General features: G+C 43.1%; 1 protein-coding gene and 1 long non-coding RNA gene across 3 annotated transcripts; one reads left to right on the top strand and one right to left on the bottom strand.

Annotated features, from left to right (window-relative positions):
- Positions 1 to 402: 402 nt before the first annotated feature.
- Positions 403 to 7,495, bottom strand: LOC139078599 (spermatogenesis-associated protein 31D4-like). The gene is made up of 4 exons (XM_070590200.1): positions 6,480 to 7,495; positions 5,688 to 5,733; positions 5,029 to 5,089; positions 403 to 4,750 (listed from the first exon to the last, which is right to left on the bottom strand). The coding sequence occupies exons 1-4, from the start codon at positions 6,675 to 6,677 to the stop codon at positions 544 to 546; spliced, it is 4,512 nt and encodes a 1,503-aa protein (XP_070446301.1). The 5' UTR covers positions 6,678 to 7,495; the 3' UTR covers positions 403 to 543.
- LOC103544167 (uncharacterized) lies at positions 5,427 to 23,230 on the top strand. Of its 2 annotated transcripts, none has more exons than XR_011531616.1 (4): positions 5,427 to 5,666; positions 7,952 to 8,107; positions 20,433 to 20,767; positions 22,684 to 23,230. It is a non-coding gene; the product is annotated as an uncharacterized lncRNA (long non-coding RNA). The 2 variants fall into 2 exon arrangements; XR_011531617.1 differs by lacking the exon at positions 5,427 to 5,666 and adding an exon at positions 7,546 to 7,758.
- The last annotated feature ends 389 nt before the right edge of the window (positions 23,231 to 23,619 follow it).

Below are 23,619 nucleotides of genomic sequence, written 5' to 3'. Positions count from 1 at the left end.
CCTCTAAATCATGATGAAGCCACTGTTTTTTCTTCATTGTTGTTTTATGAATTGCATACCTATTCTTGACCCTCTTCGGATAGAGAACACCTGTCTTCCCTACTCTCTGAAGGATGTAAAACATTCAGTGAGCGGAAGGTGTGGGCTGCTCTACACTTTCGTTAAGGCTAAGCGAAGAGGCAGGAGGCAGAGCCCACCTCCTCAAACTTCATCAGGGAGGAAATGGGCTTTTGGGGGCACGTGATATCTCTTTGTCAACAAGAGCTCCAGAGCACTGGTGACCTTTTAGAAGCCAGAGGAAGCAATCAGTAAGAGCTGAACTCACTCCTCCTTTTCCCTAAGCACAAGCCCTGAGTTACCTGAAACCCATGCCCCCAACACAGGACACAGAAAAGACATCACTATTATTAGAGAATCATTTATTGGGGAGAATTAATATTCTCCACAAGAAGGAATTATTTTGCGGTGGGAAATTTTCCGCTCTCGAAACGCTGGAAAAGCGTTTTCTGTTGACATAGAGACGGATCCCTAAACATAGTGCCTTTAGCAGTGGTGAGAACAGCTGGAGGCCCCTGGGCCGGCTTGACGCCTGCAGGTGGAGCTTGGATGGGGCACATGCTCCCTGCGGGGCACAGATAAGGGACGCTTCTGATCCAATAGCTGATCTTTAAACGCCATGACTTTCTGAGGGTGTCTGTTCTGGTCTCTGATCCGTCTAGAACATGTAGGATAATTCTGGCCAGCAAAGACAACTTCTTGGTGGCAGGACTTGGTGCTTGGCACTTTACAGGAGGGAGCCCTGTAGTTGGAAGGATGCCCCTGGACGGGCTCTGCCTGGGCCTGCTCTTCTGCCTTCTGGTCAGTTTTCACAAACTTCCTCAGGGAAGGAAGGGGCTCTTGAGGGCGGGTGACCTCTGCTGCACACCGCTGCCCCAGTTTCTCCACTGGGAACTTCCCAGGGACCGTCCTGGTCTTCTGAGCCGTGGTGGTCCCAGTAACGGCAGCTCTCCCTTTAACCAGGCCTCTGCTCTGTGCAGATGATATGGGGCTGCCCTTTTCCTGGGGATGTTCTTGGTTTTTGCCTTTTGTCCCAGGACGAAGCCATTGAAAAATGTGGTTCATCTTTTTTCTGAACAGACTTTCAGGAGGAGGCTGTGCCTTCTGTGATGAGGTCTGGGAAGACTTGCTCCCAAGCGTCTCCTCTGATGCTGTGATCTGAGTAGGGAAACTCTTTCTTGTAGGTTGGGATGTCCCCAACCCTGCATCCCCTCCACCAAGCTCTTCTTTGTTGGGGCCCGGAGGGCTCACTCTCATTGTAGCTGGTGGGAATTTCTTATCCTCGTACCTCTTTCGGTCTTTCTTAGGGACCCAAGGCTCCTGCCGCTGCTGCCTGCTGATCCCAGTGTCCTCCAGATGGACACGCAGCACCTGGGAAGCTCCCATGTCCCCACTGGAGACACCGTGGGCATGAGTCAGTGAGGCCTTGTAAGTCAAGCTCTCTGAGGCAGGGGACCTGTCAGTGTGTTGGCCTTGGACCTGGCTCTGATTCCTCTTCTCTAGTTTCGACTTTAATTCCCTAAACAGATGTTCCTTAAGATCCGATGACTTCGGGTCTTGGGGAACTTGTCTTTTTGGTGCAGGGCTTTCAATGGTCCCAGTAATTTCTATTTTACTGTGATTCTCACGTATCCTTTGGGAGCTTCCTGGCTTGCTGGTTGTCAACACATTACCAGTTTTTGACTGCAGAGCGTTGAGCTCCTTGGCCCTGAATATGTCCCTGGCCGTGCTGTGCACGGAAAAGGGTTCCGACTTCATCTTTTTGTCCTGTCGCCCTTCTCTTCTATCACTGGGACTCACTCTCTCATCCTTTGTCTCATGTTTGGCACCAGCTTGCCTTGCAGGCAGCTCTGGGGGGCATCTGTTGCCTAGCTGAGTAAATTTCTGACTCGCTTTGCCTGTGATGCCACATGTGACAGGCAGATGAGTCTGCCTGGCACCCTTACTCCTCTGAACAACCTCTGCAATCTCTTGGTTGATACCAGAGGGTGATTGTCTCGGCACCCCTTGTCCTTGCCTGCCCATAGGTGAAGTAGCAGGGCAAAGACGATCCAGGACCAGGGCTGAATTTGTTGTTTCCGCTTTTTCTTGAAGAACAGATTTAGAGCTTCCTCTATGGGGCTCGAAGCCCTCGGATTTGGAGTCCACTTCCAAAGTTGGGTTATTTGAGGGGGGACAGTAGAAATAGGTCAAGGACTGGGATGCAGCATCTTCCAATTTAAACGCCTGTATGGATTCAAGGACCCTGCAGGGAAGGCCCCACTCCATTCTCATACGAAAACTTTTAATATGGGTTTCCATCATCTGTTGTGCACTGGAATCAATGAAGCAAAGCTCCTGGAAGGTATTCAGGGAGGAGTCCCCACCCACTGAAGGTGGCAAACTCCTCTGTGTTATTTGGGTGCGGGATTTGTCAGAAAGCAGCAATGTCTGCTTGCTGGCATGCCATGAACTGCGCACCGTCCCAGGGAGCCGAGCCTCACTGATTTCCTCAAACTTCTTGCTCAAATGTGCTTTCAGGACATTTTCAAGTTGTTTCTGATCTAGACTTTCCTCCAAGGCCCTTGAATTTTTCCCTGACAGACTTGCCACGTGACTATTTAGGTCTTTCTCAGAGTCATATGCCGGATCCTTATCTGAAGAGCTCTCTGGGTCACTCAACAGATGAGCTTTTGGGCCGTTCTCTGGGCTATGCCCCTGATCCTTCCCCATCTCCTTCTCTACCTGAAGCAGTTCTGAACCCCTCTCATGGAAGCTTTTGGATTGGCTCAATCCAACATTTAGATCTTTGTTCACCGAGATCCGTGAGAGTCCACGATTGCTCTCTGACTTAGCTATCTCTGAGAAATCTCTTGGAGGCATCATCAGTGACAGACACTCACAGATCCTGCGGGGCAGGCCCCACCGGTGTTGGATGAGCCTCTTTCGAAGGTGATGTTCCAGTTTCTTCCTCAGCTCATCACTGAGAGGAAACTCTACGGGAAGGGTGGAGATGGAGGCATGGGCCTGGGAGGCCTGATGGTAAGGAAAGTTGGGAGCTGAAGAACAAAATTCTTCCTGAGATCTTTGGACTACAGAGGGGGAACCCCACAAACTTTCCTGTTGCTTCTGCAACACTTTCCATTCCAGTTGTTGAATTTCAGATGAGGTGAGAGACTCTGATTCATCCTGGGGTCTATGGTGACACACTCCACAGATCCTTATCTGGGGTAGAGGACCAGATGGTAGGATTGGGAGTGGGGATTTAAGGTGGGCCTGGGACTTGACCTGAGTGAGAGGTAGGGGCTGGGATTGGGGCAGGGTTTGAGGCAAGGGTTGGGGCTGGATCTCAGGCAAGGATGGAGGTGGGCGATGGAGAGGTACTGGGGATTCTTGGCCCATGGAGGCATTTGAGATGGTATTGAAAAGGAAGATTGTGGTGCAGTCACTTGAGTCACGGATAGCAGAGGGCAAGGACTCGCTGTGCAGAGATGGGAGACCCCAGAAGAGCTGCATACATTTTTCCTGTAAATGGTCCTCCAAGATTTTAGGATATGGGGGCTGCTCATGCATGTGCAGCTCCTTTGGTTTGCCTGCACTGCTCCAGAAAGGAAGGGAGAATGCTGAGTCACACTCATCAGCATTTGACTCTGACATTTTCCCCGAAGGATTTAGTTGGTGGCCTGGCCTAAGTTTTTTTGGAAAAGAACCCTTCTCCTTCTCCTTTTCCTTCCACATCAGGAAATCACTCCTCTTTCGGACTTGTCTCTCCAGGAGTGCCAGGACATGAGGGCTGAGAAATGAGAGGTTACCAGGCTCTATAAGGTTAGCTGTAGGGTGTCTCTCCAGAGAGGACTCTGAAGAATGGAGGGCAAGAAACTCTCGATTAAAATCACATGGTGCCAAGGTGGAAGGTGCTAAGAACAAGTCTTTGGCACAAGCTTGCCACCAGGATAATTCTGAAATTGACAGGCTTGAATGGTCAGTGCCTCTGATTGTTGGGACATAAGTGGACAACCCACCAGGGCTATCTGGAGATGAGTTCTCTGGAACAGACTTCAATAAGATGGAAACCGATTTAGATTGAGTCACAGTTAAAGGGTGGTCTGTCGGTGGTGAGACAGACAGGCTTGGTGGTGCGTGATGACAAGCCAGTGAATCATTGGGATTCATTATCTGGGACAAATTTGGTAAGGGGTTAATATCTTGGGAAAGGGTGCGGTCAAGAGAGAAGATCGTATTCAGAGACAGAGTGGCCTCTGGTTGGAGAATAGGACCCGTTGCCTGGGTGTCATGTGGTGGGAGAGGGGGAAGGGCAAGGGGTTGGGGTGGGGAACGGTCTGCTGGGAATTTGGACTCCAAGGGAGGAAAAGGCTCTGGTGGCATAGAGTGACCCGGTGGTGAGGGTGAAAGAAAGTCAGCTAAGGGTGTCATTGGGTTAGGTGAGAGGACGGAGGGGGGCGGTGGGGAAGGGTCAGGTGGAGGGGATGGTGTTAGGTCTCCTGGAGGGACTTCTGAGAAGGCAGAGGACAGAGTGAATGATGACTCAGTCCCAGAAGCTGTGGAAGCCATAGAGGACACAGAGGCAGTATCATCTTCCAGGTCCTCCAGGAGCCGATTGATCTCAGCAGTTGTGCTATTACACACCTCACAGGAGGGGTCTGGGCATAATAGTTGACGAAAGCGGGTGGTATCGAGAGGCCGGCCTAGGGGCCTGCGGGAGACAGGAAGTAGAAAACTGTAGCCAGGACCAGAACAAGGAAAGGAGGACCTGCTGGCCTGTCAGGGGAGGGGCCACCTGAAGCCTGCTGCCCCTTCACAATGCCCCACATCTATGACTTCACCATACACTCAGCAGCCCTCACCCCAAGGCCTTCATTCACATACCCGTTCCTATGGCAAACCCCTCCCATGACTACTGCAGGCTGTACTGAATCCCTGGAATTGCAGAGAACATGTTAAAGAGGGATCAGGAAAGAAAAGACTAGTCACCTTTTCAGAATAGAAATTAGCCTCCTTTTCTCCTCTGTTTCCCTCTGGTAATTTCTCCAACCTGGGAAACCAGAAGAGTGAATTACATGTAATAAAGGTAGAAGCATAGGTGTTACACAGGAGTCCCTTTATGGGAGACCCTTGGGATATTAACGGGCTATTAACTCTGAAAGCCCCAAGAATCAGTAGATGTGGTCAAACGGTCAATGATAATATTAATAAGGTTCACATGTGTTTGTTGCTTCATTTATAAAGTACTGTCACATACATTATCCCATGGGATGTTCAAAACCACCATGTGAGGAACATAGGTCAATGGTTACCTCAAAGAGGAGTCTGATCATCCAGGAAGTCAACGTAGTTTCACAAGGTCAGGAGACAGAAGTTCTGACTCTTGACGTCTCCCACGGCCACCCACTGGGCAACACCCATTGTCCAGGCCCATCACTGCTTCATGCCCAGAGCTGGGCAGAGCAGGAATCTGAGAAATGTCTCGGGTTCTGACTACCTTCCCATGAGCCTTTCCTCTGAGGCCTCTATCTTCTGAGAGGGACTCTATCTAGCGACTGACATCCTCAGAGACCATGGACCTGGGACCTCATGGAGAGGACAGGAAGGGTCACCCTTGGAGAGCTCAGGTGGGATAGGTGGAACCTTACCACTTGATGTTCCACCTTTTCTTCTCCTCTTGGCTCTGCCCTGACGCTGAGAACAAAAAGAAAAGAATGAGGAGCGAGGACTTAGTTGGCTTGCTCCTCTCTCTAGGAAACTCAGATATTCATCCAAGATTAATGTCACTCTCTATTTTTATTACTAGCACTTTGTGTTCTTTCCCTTTCTGAATTTCTAAAGGTGATAAGATACTTTCAATTTTTCCTTCTTTGAAAAACTCGAAGGAGGATTTTTGGCTAGAGTCCACACTTGATATTCTCAGTCAGAAGTCCTCTGCTCAAGGAGGGCATAGACTCTGAGGCCCACAGTCACATCTGTGCTTCCTCAGATAGGACCCTGTATCCTGGGACAGAGCTCACACTCCAGTGTCTGCTCAGAGGCTCAGCCCTGCTCTCCTGATCTGCCCAATACAAAGGACGGTTTGGTCGAATGACGCCCGTCATGGGAATGTGACTCATGATCCAGTGTTGGGAACAGTGTTCTCCTACACAGATCCCAAACTCTCTAAATAACCTAATGCAGGGCCGTGAAATCAGTGATGGGATTTTATCCAGGAATCCTCCACCACACCCAGATGGTCTGTGAGTTTTAAATGGGAAACAGTCCCAGCTGAACCCCTAGTCCTGCCTGGCCTATTCCCCTAGAAGGATGATGTTCTATCCTCTATTCAGACTTGCCATCTTAGGAGTCTCTCTGGACCAACTCATTTAAAAATGTGGGACTAGAAATGGAAACAACAATAAAAAATCCCTGTTGGTGGCTTGCCCAGGGATCCTTACCTTTTGGTAGATTTTGGTTTTCCAGAAGGTTGGTAAAGATGGAATCCCCACCAGGAAGCACAGGAACAGAAGAAGCAACCACAACCCACACACGATGGTGAGGTTGTGGTCACTATCTAAGAATGTTGAGCAGATGCTCAAAAACAACTCAATATGGCTATTCAGAAATGAGAGAACATTCCATTGACTGAACTCCATTTTCTGAATCGCAAGGCTGCCTGAGGCAACTGAGCTCTGAGAGTGTCCACACTTGCCTATAATCCCAGGCCTGCATCACAGAGCACTGAAGAGTCACAAAGGGTTTCAGAGGGTGGGGGAGGGGACATGAAGAGGGTGTGCCCATGGCCCCTTCCCCCCACCAGCCCAGCTGATCTCTCCATCCATCCTGGGCCCTCCAGGTCCCTCTGCCCTACCCTGCCATCCTATTTTCCAACTCTGTCCGTTCATCAAATCATACAATTACATTAATGAAATTTTCTGCCTGTTCCACCTGTACTCCAGATATTACCTGGGCCCCCTTTACTGTTTGGAGAGCTTGACTTTGGTTTCACCAATTCCACTGCCTCGAAAGTCTGAAATGCTCCCTGGAATTTTTGCTTGTACCCAGACATTTACACTCAGAATCATATATGTCCTCAAATCCATCTTTCCTTTAGAATGTTTTTGCCTTACATGAACCCTGATATAGAACTTAAAGTTCTTCTTTACTCATTTGGTTTTGTGAATGTTGAATAACAAATTTTAGTTTTTTGCTTCAGTCAGCCTTTACCATCTTCAGCCAGTGGGGCTGACTCAAATAATTGAAATGAATAATTCATTATTCAACATTCACAAGACTAAAATCAGTACAGGCATACCTCACTTAATGAAAGGGACATGTTTTGAGAAATGCATCATTAGGCACTTTCACTGTTGTGTGAACATCACACAGTGTACTTACACAAACCTAAGTGGTAGAGCCTACTACACACCTAGGCTATGTGGTGCTACCCGTATGGGACCACTGTCATATATGTGGTCCATCAGTGACCGAAACATCGTTAATATTGTTACGTGGTGCGTGACTGTGGTGGATGACAATGACAAAATGGAATACCATTTTCAAGGCTTCTAAAATGGAGCTGGGAGGCCATTAAGGAAGTGGGGCTTATGCTTGTACACCACATCCACCACCAGATGTTAACTGAACTTTTGAGCTTTACCTGACAGCAGAGGTCACATCTTGAAGTGTTTCCTCATTCCAAGAAGGGACAGTCTGCCTAGGACCAACTATGTTCTGGCAAGTCAGCTCACCCCATGCCAGAACCAGTCATTAACTGTTCACTGTAGACCTTTGTAAGCCTGTGTCCTTTCCTTTTATCTACCCCTGCCTCCTTTGTCTTCCTAGGAGCACATTTGAGCTTCTACTCGAATCTACATCTCCTGAATTGCAATTCTTGAGACCCCAAATAAACTTTTTGGTTCTTTTGCAGTTTATGCCTCTTATTTGCTGACTTTATATGGTGACAGAAGTGGGATCCCTAGCTACTGACCTTCAATTCTGGTGCCACTTCACAGACACAAGCAAGGTGCCTGCAAAGAATCTTTTGTGCTCTGTCGTCTCCTCCTGGTGGCTCTGGTTCCTGGTGGTAAGTCCTCCTGGGCCTGGACCTCCCATTTTTGGTAGAGGTCCAGACTCTTTCTGTAGGCGTCCTTTGATACTGGTTCTGGCCATCCTTCCATTGTCAGCTTTGTTAGAAACTTCTGTTTCTTTCACTCCTTTTTTGGGCCTTTGATCCTTTGGTAAGTTCATACAAATGAGAAATCCATTTTCTAAGAGGACCACCAAAGAACAGCCCCACTCTGGGACTCCTGCTGGTTTTGTCTTTAAAGAATACAGACCTTCTACATGTAGATTTTTGTCCCACTGGGCTCAGATTACTCAGGGTGATTTAAGGCTTCACTGGCCTAAATGGGGCTCCTTTGAAATTCCTAAATTGGTTTATCTGTGCACTCAATTGGAAAAAGCCTATCAAACCAAACAAATAAAATGGGAAACTTTTTAAAATTGGTATCTTGAGGCCTCTAAATGAAACACTGAAAAGGACACTTCCTTGCAAGCCATTAATTCTAAACTTGCTGAAGTCAATTCAGATCTCTCTCAAAGGCTTGGAAAACGAGAAAGATTGGCCAGTGCTTTCTCTGGTGCTGCAGCTGCTTCTGCTCCTCCCCACCCTCCACGCCCTGCTTACCCACCTCCACTATATCCTTCTCTGGCTGAACTTCATTTTTATAATGATTACTCTGAAGCTCTCCTTGATTCCGCTGCACTAGCAGCTCCCTTTAAAGACAGGAGATGGGAATAAACCCATATAGTACGCTACAGCCCCTGGACAAAATCTGAATTATTAGCTGTAACTAAGGGATTCTCCAACACCAACGAAGACCTTATTAAACTTGCAAAAGAATTTGACCTAATTATTGAAACTTATCAACCTGGCTATTCAGATTTGTGTCAACTTATCCACATGCTTGTGGGAGAAGGGAAAGCCAAAGAATGGTTTTCTAAAGCAGGATGGAACAATCCCATGGAAGACTTTCTAAGTATGGCAAGGGAGCCATGGGAGATGTTTGTGTTAGCTAAAAGACTTCATGAAAAAATTCCTAATGTCTTCCCAAAGATTATTGACTAGAAAAGGATTCAGTAAGGTATACAGAAATCCAATGAATCTGTGTTTAACTGTTTTGACAGATTTGAGAAGGCTTTTAAACAATATTCTGGAGTTGACATCATTAATTATGAAACTTCCTCCCTGTTTAATTCAACTTCTGTCAATGGGTTGGAAGATAAACCATTGTCAGCTTGTTAAGATGACATGAGACAAACAAATCTCATCAAGACGTCAGCCTAGGCAAACTCTGAACTCGCCTCCTCCCACAAACACAACCAGGTTACAACTAGTCTTGGAAAAATTACCCTGGAGAGAAAACTGTAAACTAAAAACTGGATAAAAAGAACTCTCACAACAAGGGACAGTCCTGACTGAGGTAAAAGAGGCAGAAATTCCTTCTGGAGAGAAAACAAGCCACCTTCATGAGCAGCAGAGCTTCATAGCCAAATGAGTGAGAACCATCCTAAAGTACCCAGCCCTCCCTGGAGAAGTGGGGACCTTAATGGGAACACATTACTGCTATAAGTATCCTTCAGACTCAGCACAACTAAGACAAGTGTCCTACTATCTGGCTTCACTGGCTATTAACTGCAGCGGGGAATACCCCCAAGAAAAGCTATCAGATGAAAGCCAAAACTCCCAGTTCTTAAAGGGCGCACGCACAATTTCACTCATTACAGAGAGCAACCTAAAATCACCAAAAAGAAAGCTGCACAGTCCTTTGGTGAAAAGAGACTCACCTGGTAGGCTCTGGGTGAATCTCAGTGAGAGATAAGACCTCTACAGAGACTGAGACATTGGTGATGGCCATTGTTGTGACCTAGAACAGATGTGCTGACACAAACCTTGGCAGATGCTATTGAAGTTGTTCCCCTGGCCTGTTAGCCCAGGGGTCTACCGTGCCCACTAGAGCACAGATTTAATCCAGTTTAGCCAGGGCAGACAACCCTCCCTAGGGACCAGCCCCACCCAACAGCAAGCCCTCAGGCTACTTGTGGGCCTGCATAGACTGGGTGCCTTGATCCTCTACAGGCAGGTGAGTGTGTCGGACTCTGTGGGGCAGTGCCTGTGCAAGGACCAGGTGAACTGTGGGGGGCATTGATGGAGAGGTGGGGGCCTCTGCAGTGGGGTGAGTGGGTATACTCCAGGGGGGTCAGGAAGTTTGCATGGGCTAGGGCTGTGTTGACAGTGTGTGTGGACCTCTGGGTGCTGGGGCTTATCAGTGGCAGAAGACCTGTGCTTCACAAACAGCCACAAAGAAGATCAGCCCCACCTTCCAAAGCCTGAAACAATTGGGTGCTCCCATGTGTAGGGCCAGCCCCACTCAGTTGCAATCCTAAGAGACCTGACAACAGCCTTGCAGGCCTGAGGCCTACAGCAACTGTAAGCCACTGAGCCTAGCAACCAGCCACACTGGGTACCTACTCAATTAACAGGAAAACTGCAACAGGGGTGTGCTGTTAGACCCTGTACCCCATGGTGGTGGCGCTCCCCAAACCTGATTTACAAAGAGCCGGCCAGGGAGGGAAAGACTACACTCTCTGGGTACCTGCACTAAGAGCAACCCTACCACAGCAGAAGGAATAAGTAGCCCATGCAGGGGTCACTCCTGGATCATCTGGACTGGTGATGAGAGGGAAGCACGCTGCTGGGCCTCAAAAGGCATCTCTAACATAAGACCACTTCTCCAAGATCAGGAGACATAGCTGACTCACATAACACATAGATATAAGCACAGAGAAAGAGGCATAATGAGGAGACGAAGGAACACATTCCAAGTAAGGGAACAGGACAAAACCCCAGAAAAAGAACTAAGTGAAAAAGAAATAAACAATCTACCTGACAGAGTTCAAACAAAAACTCATAAGGATGCTCACTGATATTGGGAGAAGAGTGGATGAATACAATGAGAATGTCAACAGAGAATTAGAAAATATGAAAAAGAACCAATCAGAAATGAAGAATACAATACTGGAAATGAAAAATTCACTAGAGGGACTCAATAGCAGAGTAGATGATACAGAAGAATGGATTAGTGAGCTGGATGAAAGAGTAGAGGAAATCACCCAAGCTGAACAGATAAAAGAAAAAAGAATTAGACATAATGAGAACAATCTAAGGGAACTCTGAGACAATATCAAGTGCACTAACATTCATATAATAGGTGTCCCAGGAGAAGAGAGGGGAAGAGAATCTATTTGAAGAAATAATAGCTGAAAACTTTCCTAATCTAAGGAAGGAAACAGACATTCAAGTACAGGAAGCACAGAGAGCACCAAACAAGATGAACACCAAGAGGCCCACACGAAGACACATTATAATTAAAATACCCAAAATTAAAGATAAAGAGAGAATCCTAAAAGCAGCAAGAGAAAGGCAACAAGTGACAGACAAAGGAAAGCCCATAAGGCTATCAGTGGACTTCTCAGCCGAAACCCTACAGGCTAGAAGAGAGTGGCATGACATATTTAACGTGCTGAAGGGAAAAAACCAACAGCCGAGAATACTCTATCCAACATGGTTATTCAGAATGGAAGGAGACATAAAGAACTTCCTAGACAAGCAAAAATTAAAGGAGTTTATCACCAAGAAACCAGTTCTACAAGAAATGCTGAAAGGGCGGCCAGCCCTGTGGCCGAGTGATTAAGTTCACATGCTCTGATTCTGTGGCCCAAGTTTCACCAGTTTGGATCCTGGGTGTGGCCATGTTACTGCTTGTCAGACCATGCTGAGGTGGCATCACACATGCCACAACTAGAAGGACCCACAACTAAAATATGCAACTATGTACTGGATGGGGGAGGTTGGGGAGAAAAAGCAGAAAAAAAAAAAGAAGATTGGCAACAGTTGTTAGTTCAGGTGCCAATCTTTAAAAAAAGGAATGCTGAAAGGACTTATTTAAATGGGAAAGAGAAGACCACAAATAGTGATAAGAAAAATTATCATGGAAAAAAACCCCACCAGTCAATAAAATCACTGGTAAAGGCAAAAATATAGTAAAGGTAGCAGATCAATCACCTATGAAGAAAATATGAAGGTTAAAAGACAAAAGTACTAAAATTACCTATTTCAATGAAGAGGGTAATGGATAGAAACACACAAAACAAGAGATTAGATATGATTTCAAAAACATAAAATGTGGGAGGAGGGGAGTAAAAGAATAGAGCTTTTAGAAAGAGGTCAAGCTACAGAGACTATCAGCTCAATACAGATTGCTATATATGTAGAATATAGCAATGGTAATCATAGTAATCATAAACCAGAAACCTTATAATAAGTAAACAAATAAGTAAGAGGAAAGAAATCAAGCATAATACTAAAGAAAGCCATCAAACAATAAGGGAGAAGAGCAAGAGAAGAAGAAAGGAAGAGAGAAGAACTACTAAAACACCAAGAAAATAAAAAGTAACAAAATGGCAATAAATACAGATTTATCAATAGCTACTTTAAATGTCAGTGGACTAAATGCTCCAATCAAAAGGCATAGGGTGGCTGATGGGATAAAAAAACAAGACATGTATATATGCTGCATACAAGAGACACACTTCAGACCTAAGGTACTCACAAACAGAAAGTGAAAGGATAGAAAAAGATACTTTAGGGGCGAGCCCAGTGGCACAGCAGTTAAGTGTGCACATTCTGCTTCAGCGGCCCAGGGTTCACTGGTTCGGATCTTGGGTGTGGACATGGCACCACTTGGCATGCCATGCTGTGGTAGGCGTCCCATATATAAAGTGGAGGAAGATGGGTGTGGATGTTAGCTCATCGCCAGTCTTCCTCAGCAAAAAAGAGGAGGATTGGCAGCAGTTAGCTCAAGGCTAATCTTCCTAAAAGAAAAAAAATACTCCATGCAAATGGCAAAGAAAAGAAACTGGGAGTAGCAATACTTATATCAGACAAAATAGACTTTAAAACAAAAACTGCAATAAGAGACAAAGAAGGGTACTACATAATGATAAAGGGAACAATCCAACAAGAGGATATAACACTTGTAAATATCTGTGCCCCCAACATAGGAGCACCTAAATATATAAAGCAATTATTAACAGATATGAAAGGAGAAATAGACAGTAACACAATAATAGGTGACTTTAACACTCCACTTAGACCAATGGATAGATCATCCAAACAGAAGATCAATAAGGAACGATTGGCCTTAAATGACACATTAGACCAGAGGGACTTAGTAGATATGTATAGAACATTCTATTCAAAAGCCACAGAATACACATTCTTTTCAAATGTGCATGGAACATTCTCCAGGATTGATCACATAGTAGGCCCAAAAAAAGTCTCAAACTTTAGAAGATTGAAATAATACCAAGCATCTTTTCTGACCACAAAGGCATGAAACTAGAAATCAACTACAGGAAGAAAATCAGGAAAGCCACAAAAATGTGGAGATTAAACAAATGCTATGGAACAATGATTGGGTCAATGAAGAAATCAAAGGTGATATCAAAAATTACCTGGAGACAAATGAAAATGAAAATATGACATGCCAAAATCTATGGGATACAGCAAAAGTGGTTCTAAGAGGGAAGTTTATAGCAATTCAGGCCTATCCCAACAAACGAGAAAAATACCAAATAAACAATCTAACAGTGCACCTAAAGGAACTGAAAAAAGAAGAACAAAGCCCCACGTCAGCAGAAGGAAGGAAATAATAAACATCAGAGCAGAAATAAACGAAATAGAGACTGAAAATCAATAGAAAAAATTAATGAAACCAAGAGCTGGTTCTTTGAAAAGATAAACAAAATTGACCAACCTTTAGCTAGACTCACCAAGAAACAAAGAGAGAAGTCTCAAATAAATAAAATCAGAAATGAAAGTGGAGAAATTACAATGGACACCTCAGAAATACAAAAGATTGTAAGAGAATACTATGAAAAGCTATACACCAAAAAATTGTATAATCTAGAAGAAATGGACAAATTCTTAGAATCATGCAATCTTCCAAAACTGGATTGAGAAGAAGTAGATAATTTGAATAAACTGGTCACCAATAGGGAGATTGAAACAGCAATCAAAAACCTCCCCAAAAATAAAAGTCCAGGACCAGACGGCTTCCCTGGTGAATTCTACCAAACATTCAAAGACTTAATACCTATCCTTCTCAAACTCTTCCAAAATATTGAAGAGGAGGGGAGGCTTCCTAACTCATTCTATGAAGCCAACATTATCCTGATATGAAAACCAGACAAGGACAACACAAAAAAAGAAAATTACAGGCCAGTATCACTGATGAACATTGATGCAAAAATCCTTCACAAAATACTGGCGAATTGAATACAATACATTAAAAAGATCATACATCATGACCAAGTGGATTTCATTCCAGGGATGCAGGGATGGTTCAACATCTACAAATCTATCAACGTGATACACCACATTAACAAAATGAAGAATAAAAGTCACATGATCATCTCAATAGATTCAGAGAAAGCATTTGACAAGGTACAGCATCCATTTATGATGAAAATTCTAAATAAAATGGGTATAGAAGGAAAATACCTCAACATAATAAAGGCCTTGTATGACAAAGCCACAGCTAATATCATTCTCCATGGAGAAAAACTGAAATCTATCCCTCTAAGAACAGGAACCAGACAAGGATCCTCACTGTCACCACTCTTATTTAACAGAGTATTGGAAGTCCTAGCCAGAGCAATCAGGCAAGAAAAAGAAATAAAAGGGATTCAAATTGGAAAAGAAGAAGTGAAACTGTCACTATTTGCATATGACATGATTTTATATATTAAAAACCCTAAAGAACCCAATAAAAAACTTTTAGAAATAATAAATGAATACAGTCAAGTCACAGGATACAAAATCATCATACAAAAATCAGTTGTGTTTCTATACACTAACAACGAAGTAGCAGAAAGAGAAATTAAGAATACAATCCCATTTACAATGGCAACAAAAAGAATAAAATATGTAGGAATAAACTTAACCAAAGTGGTGAAAGATCTGTACTGAAAACTGTAAAACATTATTGAAAGAAATTGGAGAAGACATAAAGAAATGGAAAGATATTCAGTGCTCTTGGATTGGAAGAATTAACATAGTTAAAATGTCCATACTTCCTAAAGCAATCTACAGGTTCAATGCAATCTTTATCATATTTACTGTATGTTGTTGAAACTAACATTTTTCATGGAAATAGAACAAAGAATCCTAAAATTTATGTGGAACAACACAAGACCCCAAATAGCCAAAGGAATCCTGAGAAAAAAGAACAAAGCTGGAGGTATCACACTCCCTGATTTCAAAATATACTACAAAGGCATAGTAACCAAAACGGCATGGTACTGGGACAAAAACAGACACACAGATCAATGGAACAGAATCGAGAGCCCAGAAATAAATCCACGTCTCTATGGTCAGCTAATTTTCCACGAGGGAGCCAAGAGCATACAATGGAGAAAGGAGAGTATTTTCAATAAATGATGTTGGGAAAACTGGACAGCCAGATGCTAAAGAATGAAAGTAGACCATTGTCTTATACCATGCACAAAAATCAACTCAAAATGGATTAAAGACTTGAATGTAAGACCTGAAACCATATAACTTCTAGAAAAAAACGTAGGTAGTACGCTCTTTGACATGAGTCTTAGCAGCATATTTTCAAGTACCATGTCTGACTGGGTAAGGGAAACAAAAGAAAAAATAAACAAATGGGACTACATCAAGCTAAAAAGCTTCTGCACAGCAAAGGAAATCATCAACAAAATGAAAAGACAACCTAACAATTGGGAGAAAATACTTGCAAACCATATGTCAGATAAGATGTTAATATCCAAAATATACAAAGAACTCATACTTCTCAACAACCCAATTAAAAAATGGGCAAAAGACCTGAATCAGATTCCTCCAAAGAAGATATACAGATGGCCAACAGACTCATGAAAAAATGTTCAACATCATTAACTATAAGGGAAATGCAAATCAAAATGACAATGAGATACCACCTCACTCCAGTCAGAATGTCTATAATTAACAAGACAGGAAACAACAAGTGTTGGAGAGGATGTGGAGAGAAGGGAACCCTCGTACACTGCTGGTAGGAGTGCAAACTGATGCAGCCCACTGTGGAAAGCAGTATGGAGTATCCTCAGAAAAGTAAGAATAGATCTACCATATGATCCAGCTATTCCACTGCTGGGTATTTATCCAAAGAACTTGAAAACACAAATGCATAAAGATACATGCGCCCCTATGTTCAATGCAGCAATATTCACAATAGCCAAGTCTTGGAAGCAACCTAGGTGCCCGTGAAGGGACGAATGGACAAAGATGTGATATATATACACAATGGAATACTACTCAGCCATAAGAAATGGTGAAATCTGGCCATTTGTGACAACATAGATGGATCTTGAGCGTATTATGCTAAGTGAAATAAGTCAGAAGGAAAAAGTCAAATACCGTATGATCTCACTCATAAGTAGAAGATAAAAACAATGACAAACAAATACATAGCAACTGAGATTGGATTGGTGGTTACCAGAGGGGAAGAGGAGATCAGGCACACATGTGGTGATGAAGTGTAATTAGTCTTTGGGTGGTGAACATGATGTAACCTACACAGAATTCGAAATATATTACAATGTACACATGTAAGTTATATAATGTTATAATCCAATGTTACGTCAATAAAAAAAAAAAAAACCAGATGAGATCAGGAACCAAGAAAAAAAAAGATGACAAGAGACAATACACTTAACTGGGCCACCATGGAAACACATGATTTTGTTAATTTAGCTGAACAATTATCCGAAACAACAGGCAGCCAGAAAAGAAACTGGGCAAGCCTTAGACATTCAAGTCCAGGCTGCACAAATCATGCAGTTTCAGATTTAGCAACTAACACACAAGCCTCCTCAGACCAATAGCACTCCTGTGAAGGGTGTTTGTAATTACTGTAAAACACCAGGCCATTGCAGAAAAGATCATTATATTCTAAAAAGGAAAAATCAGGTCCCCTGCCAAGAATCTCAGTTTTGACCATCTTTTCCAAAAGGGAGAGCCTTACAGTCATTTCAATAATAGGGCTGCTCTGAGGAGTTAAAGGGGACATTTCCTTTTCTCCGAGCCAATTCCTTAGGGGAAACTGATTTAATTATTGGAGATGAGGTCACCAAAGCCCTTATTGATAGAGGGCCACGTTATTGGTCCTCAACCTCACCAGCCTTTCTTGTCCCCTTTCTTAGAGTTCAGAAATTATACACATCGTAGGGGTATCCAGTTGCCCCATGACTGTTTTTAAGTCACTCCAAATTCCTTTCAGTTAGGCTCAATATCAGGATCTCGCCCACTTTTTGTGGTCTACTCTGCCCTGTACATTTACTTGGGAGAGATTTCCTTGAAACTTATGAAGCCCACAGCTCTTTCTCCCCAAAGGGGGAAATATTTCTTGAATTAAGAGACCTTAACCTTAACTGTTCTTCTTTGGATAATTCTGACTCTGTAATGGTTTCCATCTCTCTCTTACCTATTCAAGTCAAAGAGCAGCAGAATCCTATCTTAGATGCTGTTCCTGACTGCCTCAGGTCAAAAAGCTCTATGGATATTGGCTGTATTCACTCTGCCATTACAGTAAAAATTGAAGTGGATCCTGGCATGCAGAAGCAATTAAAGGCATTATGAAGAATATATAAAACAGAGGCTCATTATTCCCCGCACAAGTCCTTGCAATTCTCCCATCCTTCCTGTACATAAACCTCATGGAAAAGGATGCAGATTTGTACAAGATTTGAGAGCCATCAATAACATTTTAATACCCAGGCACCCTGTTGTCCCCAACCCTCATACCTTACTGTCTGCTCTTTCTCCAAATAGCAAGTTCTTTACAGTTATAGACCTTTGTGGTGCCTTCTCTGGCATTCCTGTAGATCCTGATAGCCAGTTTTTATTCGCCTTCACTTGAGGTGGACAGCAATACACATGGAGAGTCATGCCTCAAGGCTACACTGAAAGCCCAACCAACTTCTCTCAAATTTTAAAGGCAGATATAGCAGATGTAACCTTTTCAGAACATCCCACTTTATTATAATATATGGATGACCTCCTCCTTTGCTTGCCATCAAAAGAGGCATCTAAAGGGAACTTGCTTCTCAGGGACATAACGTCTCTAAAGAGAAACTGCAATTCAGTTAGCCCCAAGTTAAATATTTGGGACACCTGATATCTAACCAAGGGGTTAATGCTTGACCCAGACAGAATAAAAGAAATCCTTTCTCTATTCCCCCTACCAAAAGACAATTGAGGGTATTTTTAGGATTGGCTGGTTATTATAGAAACTGGGTCCCTAATTTCTCAATGACAGCTCAATGTTTATATTCTCTGCTTGGGGTTGACCAACCAGAACCCCTCAACTGGACTGAAGAAAATCAAAAGGCCTTTGAGACCATTAGGCAAGGTCTCCTTGACATCCAGCCTTAGGACATCCTAACTACAAATTGTCCTTTTTCCTTTTCATTCATGAGAAGGAAGGAAATGCACTGGGTGTCCTTACCCAACAACATGGAGGACAACATAGGCTATTACAGTCAACAATCAGACCCAGTATCTAAGGGAGTACCTCCCTGCATGAGAGCCATTGCTGTGACTACAGCTCTTCTTAGAACTGCCGAAGAACTGTCATGGGCTCTTCTCTGACCATTTATGTACCTCACTCAGTGGAAGTCCTCCTTAATTCCCATTATACTCAACACCTCTCTGCAAGCAGATTAAGCTCCTAGAGTTTCTCCTTCTATCCTCACCTAACGTCACTATTACTGTCATTGTCTCAACCTTGCCTCCTTCCACTGCCTTCTAATGACACACCTCACAAGTGTATTACCTTGACAGATCAATTGCTAGTTCTCAGATCAGATTTACAAGAAACTTTGATTGAAAATGCTGACATAATTTGGTTTACTGATGGATCTTATATGAAAGATGAAACTAGTAAATATAAGGCAGGTTATGCAGTTCTGTCTTTACTGGAAACAGTAGAGGCTGGTCCTTTGCCACTGGCTACCTCTGCACAAGAGGCTGAACTTGTGGCCCTAACTCAAGCCTGTTATCTGGCTGAAGGGAATACAGACAGCAGATATGCTTTCAGGGTAACCCATGATTTTGGCATGCTTTGGAAATAAAGAGAATTTTTGATCTCTATAGGTCAAAGTATTAAAAAAAGTTCTTGTGTGTTAGATCTTTTAGCTGCTATTCAGAAACTGAGATCTTTAGCAGTGATAAAGATTCCTGGACATTCTAAGGCGAACACGGAGAGAAGTAAAGGTAATCATTTTGCTGATTCAGCAGCAAAAAGTGGCCCTTCATAATTATAAACCTCTTTTGAATTTGTCCTAAAACCAAAATTACCCTCTGATCTTTTCAGAGATTTAAAAATAAACTTATGGAAGCATAACATTTGGTTCCTAAACAGGAAAAGAAAAAATTGGCAGAACAGGGTTGCACATTTGAAGGAAGGACAAATTTATGGTACTGTCCTAATGGCCATCCTGTCCTCTCTGATCACATCAGGAACATCCTCTAAGCTATGTTCATGATTTAACTCATTGAAATACTGATAAGATGGTACTTGGAGGAAACAATATTATTGGAAACCATCACCTAAAATGGCTTCAAAGGTTTATCAAAGATGCCATATATGTCCCAAATATAACCCTGGAAAGTCCATCCACAGTTTCTTGGACTATTTCCATTTACTGTCTGGACCCTTCAAGATATGGCAGTTGAAATCCAACTGCCACCATCTCAAGGATATAAATATGTTTTATTAGTGGTATGCATGTTCTCCCACTAGACTGAAGCATTCCCATGTTGCAGGGCAACGGCTCATACCGTAATTGCGTACTCCTGGAAAAGATTATGCCTACTTGGGGTGTTCCCTTGGAGCTTCACAGTGATTGAGGAACTCACTTTACAGCCCAAATCATACAACCTGTATGTAAAATATGCCCCATCCTTAAGCACTTTTGTTGTGCCTATCACCCCCAATATTGTGGTCTTGTTGAAGGAACTAATGGGATCATAAAAACCCAACTGGCCAAATTCATAGAATCTTTTAATCTCCCATGGCCAAAAGCCCTGCCCTTGGTATTGCTCAACCTTAGGTCTACACCTTTCAGAAAACATAAACTTTCCCAATTTGAAATCATCACAGGATGACCTTTGAGACTAGATGAAGGACTATACAAACTTGTTTTACTTAAGGGAGATATTTCGACCTATTTCAGGGAGCTCACTAAGGCTCTTAAACCTAACACTACCCTATTCTACCCTGTAGAACAATGTTTTCACAGCCTACTCCCAGGAGATGAAGATGCACATCACCACAACCTTCAACCAGGAGACTCCGTCTACTGGAAGAGACATCTTCACAAAGAGGCCCTACAACTGCAATGGAAAGGGCCATCCCGGGTATTGTTGACCAATCCTTGTCCAGCCAAACTTAAGGGCATTGACTCATGGATGCATGTTTCCCATAAAAAGGCACTCTCACCTGACTGGACTTCTCAACCCATTGGAGACCTCAAATTAAAGGTATCTCCTGCTGCTCTCCACCTGGATAAGAAGCAGACAACATCTGGAGCTGACAGCTGTCCCAAGAATCCAGACCAGGCCAGTATCCATGCCTGACTTAGCTGAACTTTTTGGCATTTTTTTTTTTCTCCTAGGAATTTTAATGCTTTTTGTCCATCTTCATACTGTGGGAATCCTACATTGATGGTGAAATATTCTCTATTCTTAATAACCCTTCCAATATAGCCATCTAAATTTGTTTAATTAGGTCACCAATTAATTGGCGACCACAGTGTCTGAGATCTGGATGAAAGCTGCCTTAATGGTATTTATGATGATAAGTTACAGCCTACCTTGCACCACCTTATCTCATCCTTTCATCCTGACTCTGCAAAAACTTGCTAAGAATTTGGCCAACCTTACCAACTGTTGGATATGCACAAGGGCACACCATACTTATGATGTTCCTGAACTAGTGGCATGGCCTCTATCCTTAGAAGGCTGGAGAAATGTAACTGGGAGGCATGTAGGCTTTTCTTATGGCCTTTTTGAAACCACCTATCAGCTTACCTTTAGAAGATATGCACCAGATATCACTTCATTTCATTGGCTACCTCTAGTTCACTGTGGCTTTTCTCTCACGTGAATTTGGGTACTCATCCATAATCTTTCCTTATGTACTAAAAATGTAAATGGCACTTGGAAAACTCTGGGCTACTTACCACTTAATATCTGTAATTTTACCCTTCTCTATGTTTCCATTGACCGTGAATTCACACCTTGCTAGGGTTCAGAAAACTATTATGATGTTACATCCTTCAATGTGTCTGTATGGTGGGGAGCTCTCAATGCAATGGAACTGGCAATTGGGATGCCTACATGCTCCCTTTAACCAGCACTCATTGGGTTATAGAACAGAAATCAGGAGAATGTTGGAAACTAAGTGGAACCTATAGTAACCCTAATCAATCGACCTTCAACAAAACTTGACCAACCCAAATCAATCTCATTTTCTGCTCCAAGTTTATAGGAACCTCTGTTGATACAGTCCTGATTATTTCATCCTTTGTGAAAATGACTACCTCTATGACCACAAGATTCCTTCTTTGAGCGTAACAAGAAGGTTTGGGTGCGTGGGCCCACTTAAGCCATCCCTTGAGAATTCTGGATATTTCTTCCTATGCAGCTCCAGTATTTTCTCCATTCTCCCTACCTCCTGGAAGGGATGCTGCAGGGTAGTAGCACTCGCTCCAGATGCTGCAGTCAGAAAAAAGCTTCCTTCTACTGCATACATACCAAACCTTGACTCATTCTCCTATCAGCTTAAAAGAGCTAAAAGGAATTATGCCTTTCAGGGACTCCCCACATATAACCCTATTGTAGATGACACAGGATTGGGGTATGCCTTTGCTAGAACATTATTTCCCACCTGTGGAGTTAGTGCCTTTGAAAAGGTCATCAGCAATCTTTCCCTCACGATGGCTTCCACCTTCAAGGTCACCCAACAAGCTATCGAATATCTTCAGGGCCAAACAGATAGTCTGGCAGAGGTGGTCCTTCAAAACTGAAGGGCTCTTGACATCCTAACTGTTCAACAAGGGGGTACCTGCACACTACTGGGAGAGGAATGTTGTTTCTATGTAAACGAATCTAGTCTCATAAAACAAGAACTAAAGGTCATAAAAGATAATATAAATCTCCTTAGTGATAAAGGTCATACTACTGGCCTCCTGGACCACTTTCACCTGTTTAGTTGGTTACCCTCTGGGCTCAGAGCTATTCTGAGATCAGGGTTCCAAGCCTTATTAATGATTATCATTCTGGTTTGTTCAGTCTTTGCTGCCTTTAAACAGCTAATGATTTGCATTTCATGATACTGCATGTCTGTTTCTACTGCTAGAGCGATGATTGCTCAGTGGCTTGAGATGACTGACCAATTTTGCAATTCTGAACAAAGGACTTGATACCTTTTCCAGATCTAAGTCTCATTTCCTGACCACCTCCTTATTTCTCAGATGTGGCAGAAGCCTCTGACTGCATTACTCCTACTGATGATTGAGCATCTCGCTTTCCCCACTACATGGGACACGACTTCCTGGGAATGAGCCTTCCTGGTGATGAGGGATATATATATATATCCTTTCTGCTGAAAGATCTTGCTCAAAAGGGGAAAATATGGATGACAATAACAAAATGGAGTAACATATGTCAAGTCTTCTAAAATGGAGCTGGGAGGCAATTAAGGAAGTGCGGCTTATGCACACATACCACATCCACCACCAGATGTTAACTAAGTGAACTTTTGAACTTTACCTGACACCAGAGGTCACATCTTGAAGCACTTCCTCATTCCAAGAAGGGACAGTCTGCCTAGATGAGGACCAACTGTGCTAGCAAGCCAGCTTGCCCCATGCCAGAACCAGTCATTAGCTGTTCAGTGTAAACTTTTGTAAGCCTGTCTCCTTTTGTCTTCCTAGGAGCACATTTGGGCTTCTACTCAAATCTGTGTCTCTTGAGTTACAGTTCTTGAGACCCTCAAATAAACTTTTTGCTTCTTTTGCAGTTTATGCCTCTTATTCCTTGAAACTGTATACTGATAGAAAGTAAAGCAGTGGTTACATTTTTGGGGAGAAGGTTATATTGCTGGGGGAAGAGGGAGGGATCACAAAAGGGCAAGAGGAAACTTTTGGGGGTGATGGATATGTACATTATCTTAATTATGGTTATAAAACATTTCACAGTTGCATATATATGTCAAAATTCAGCAAACACTTAAATAAGCAGTTTAGTTTATGTCAATTAGGCCTCAATAATACTTCTAAAAAACCAGCACAACTAAAAATGTTACATAGGAATACATACACAGATGGGGAAATTACAAAGAAAAACAAGAAAGGTTAACTCACAATTCAGAATAGTAGTTACCTGGCGTGGAGGAAGGGGCATGTAGG

The sequence above is a fragment of the Equus przewalskii genome, chromosome 22 (assembly GCF_037783145.1).
Source record: "Equus przewalskii isolate Varuska chromosome 22, EquPr2, whole genome shotgun sequence".
NCBI classification, from domain to species: Eukaryota; Metazoa; Chordata; class Mammalia; order Perissodactyla; family Equidae; genus Equus; species Equus przewalskii.
This window is presented reverse-complemented; position numbering and strand designations above follow the sequence as displayed.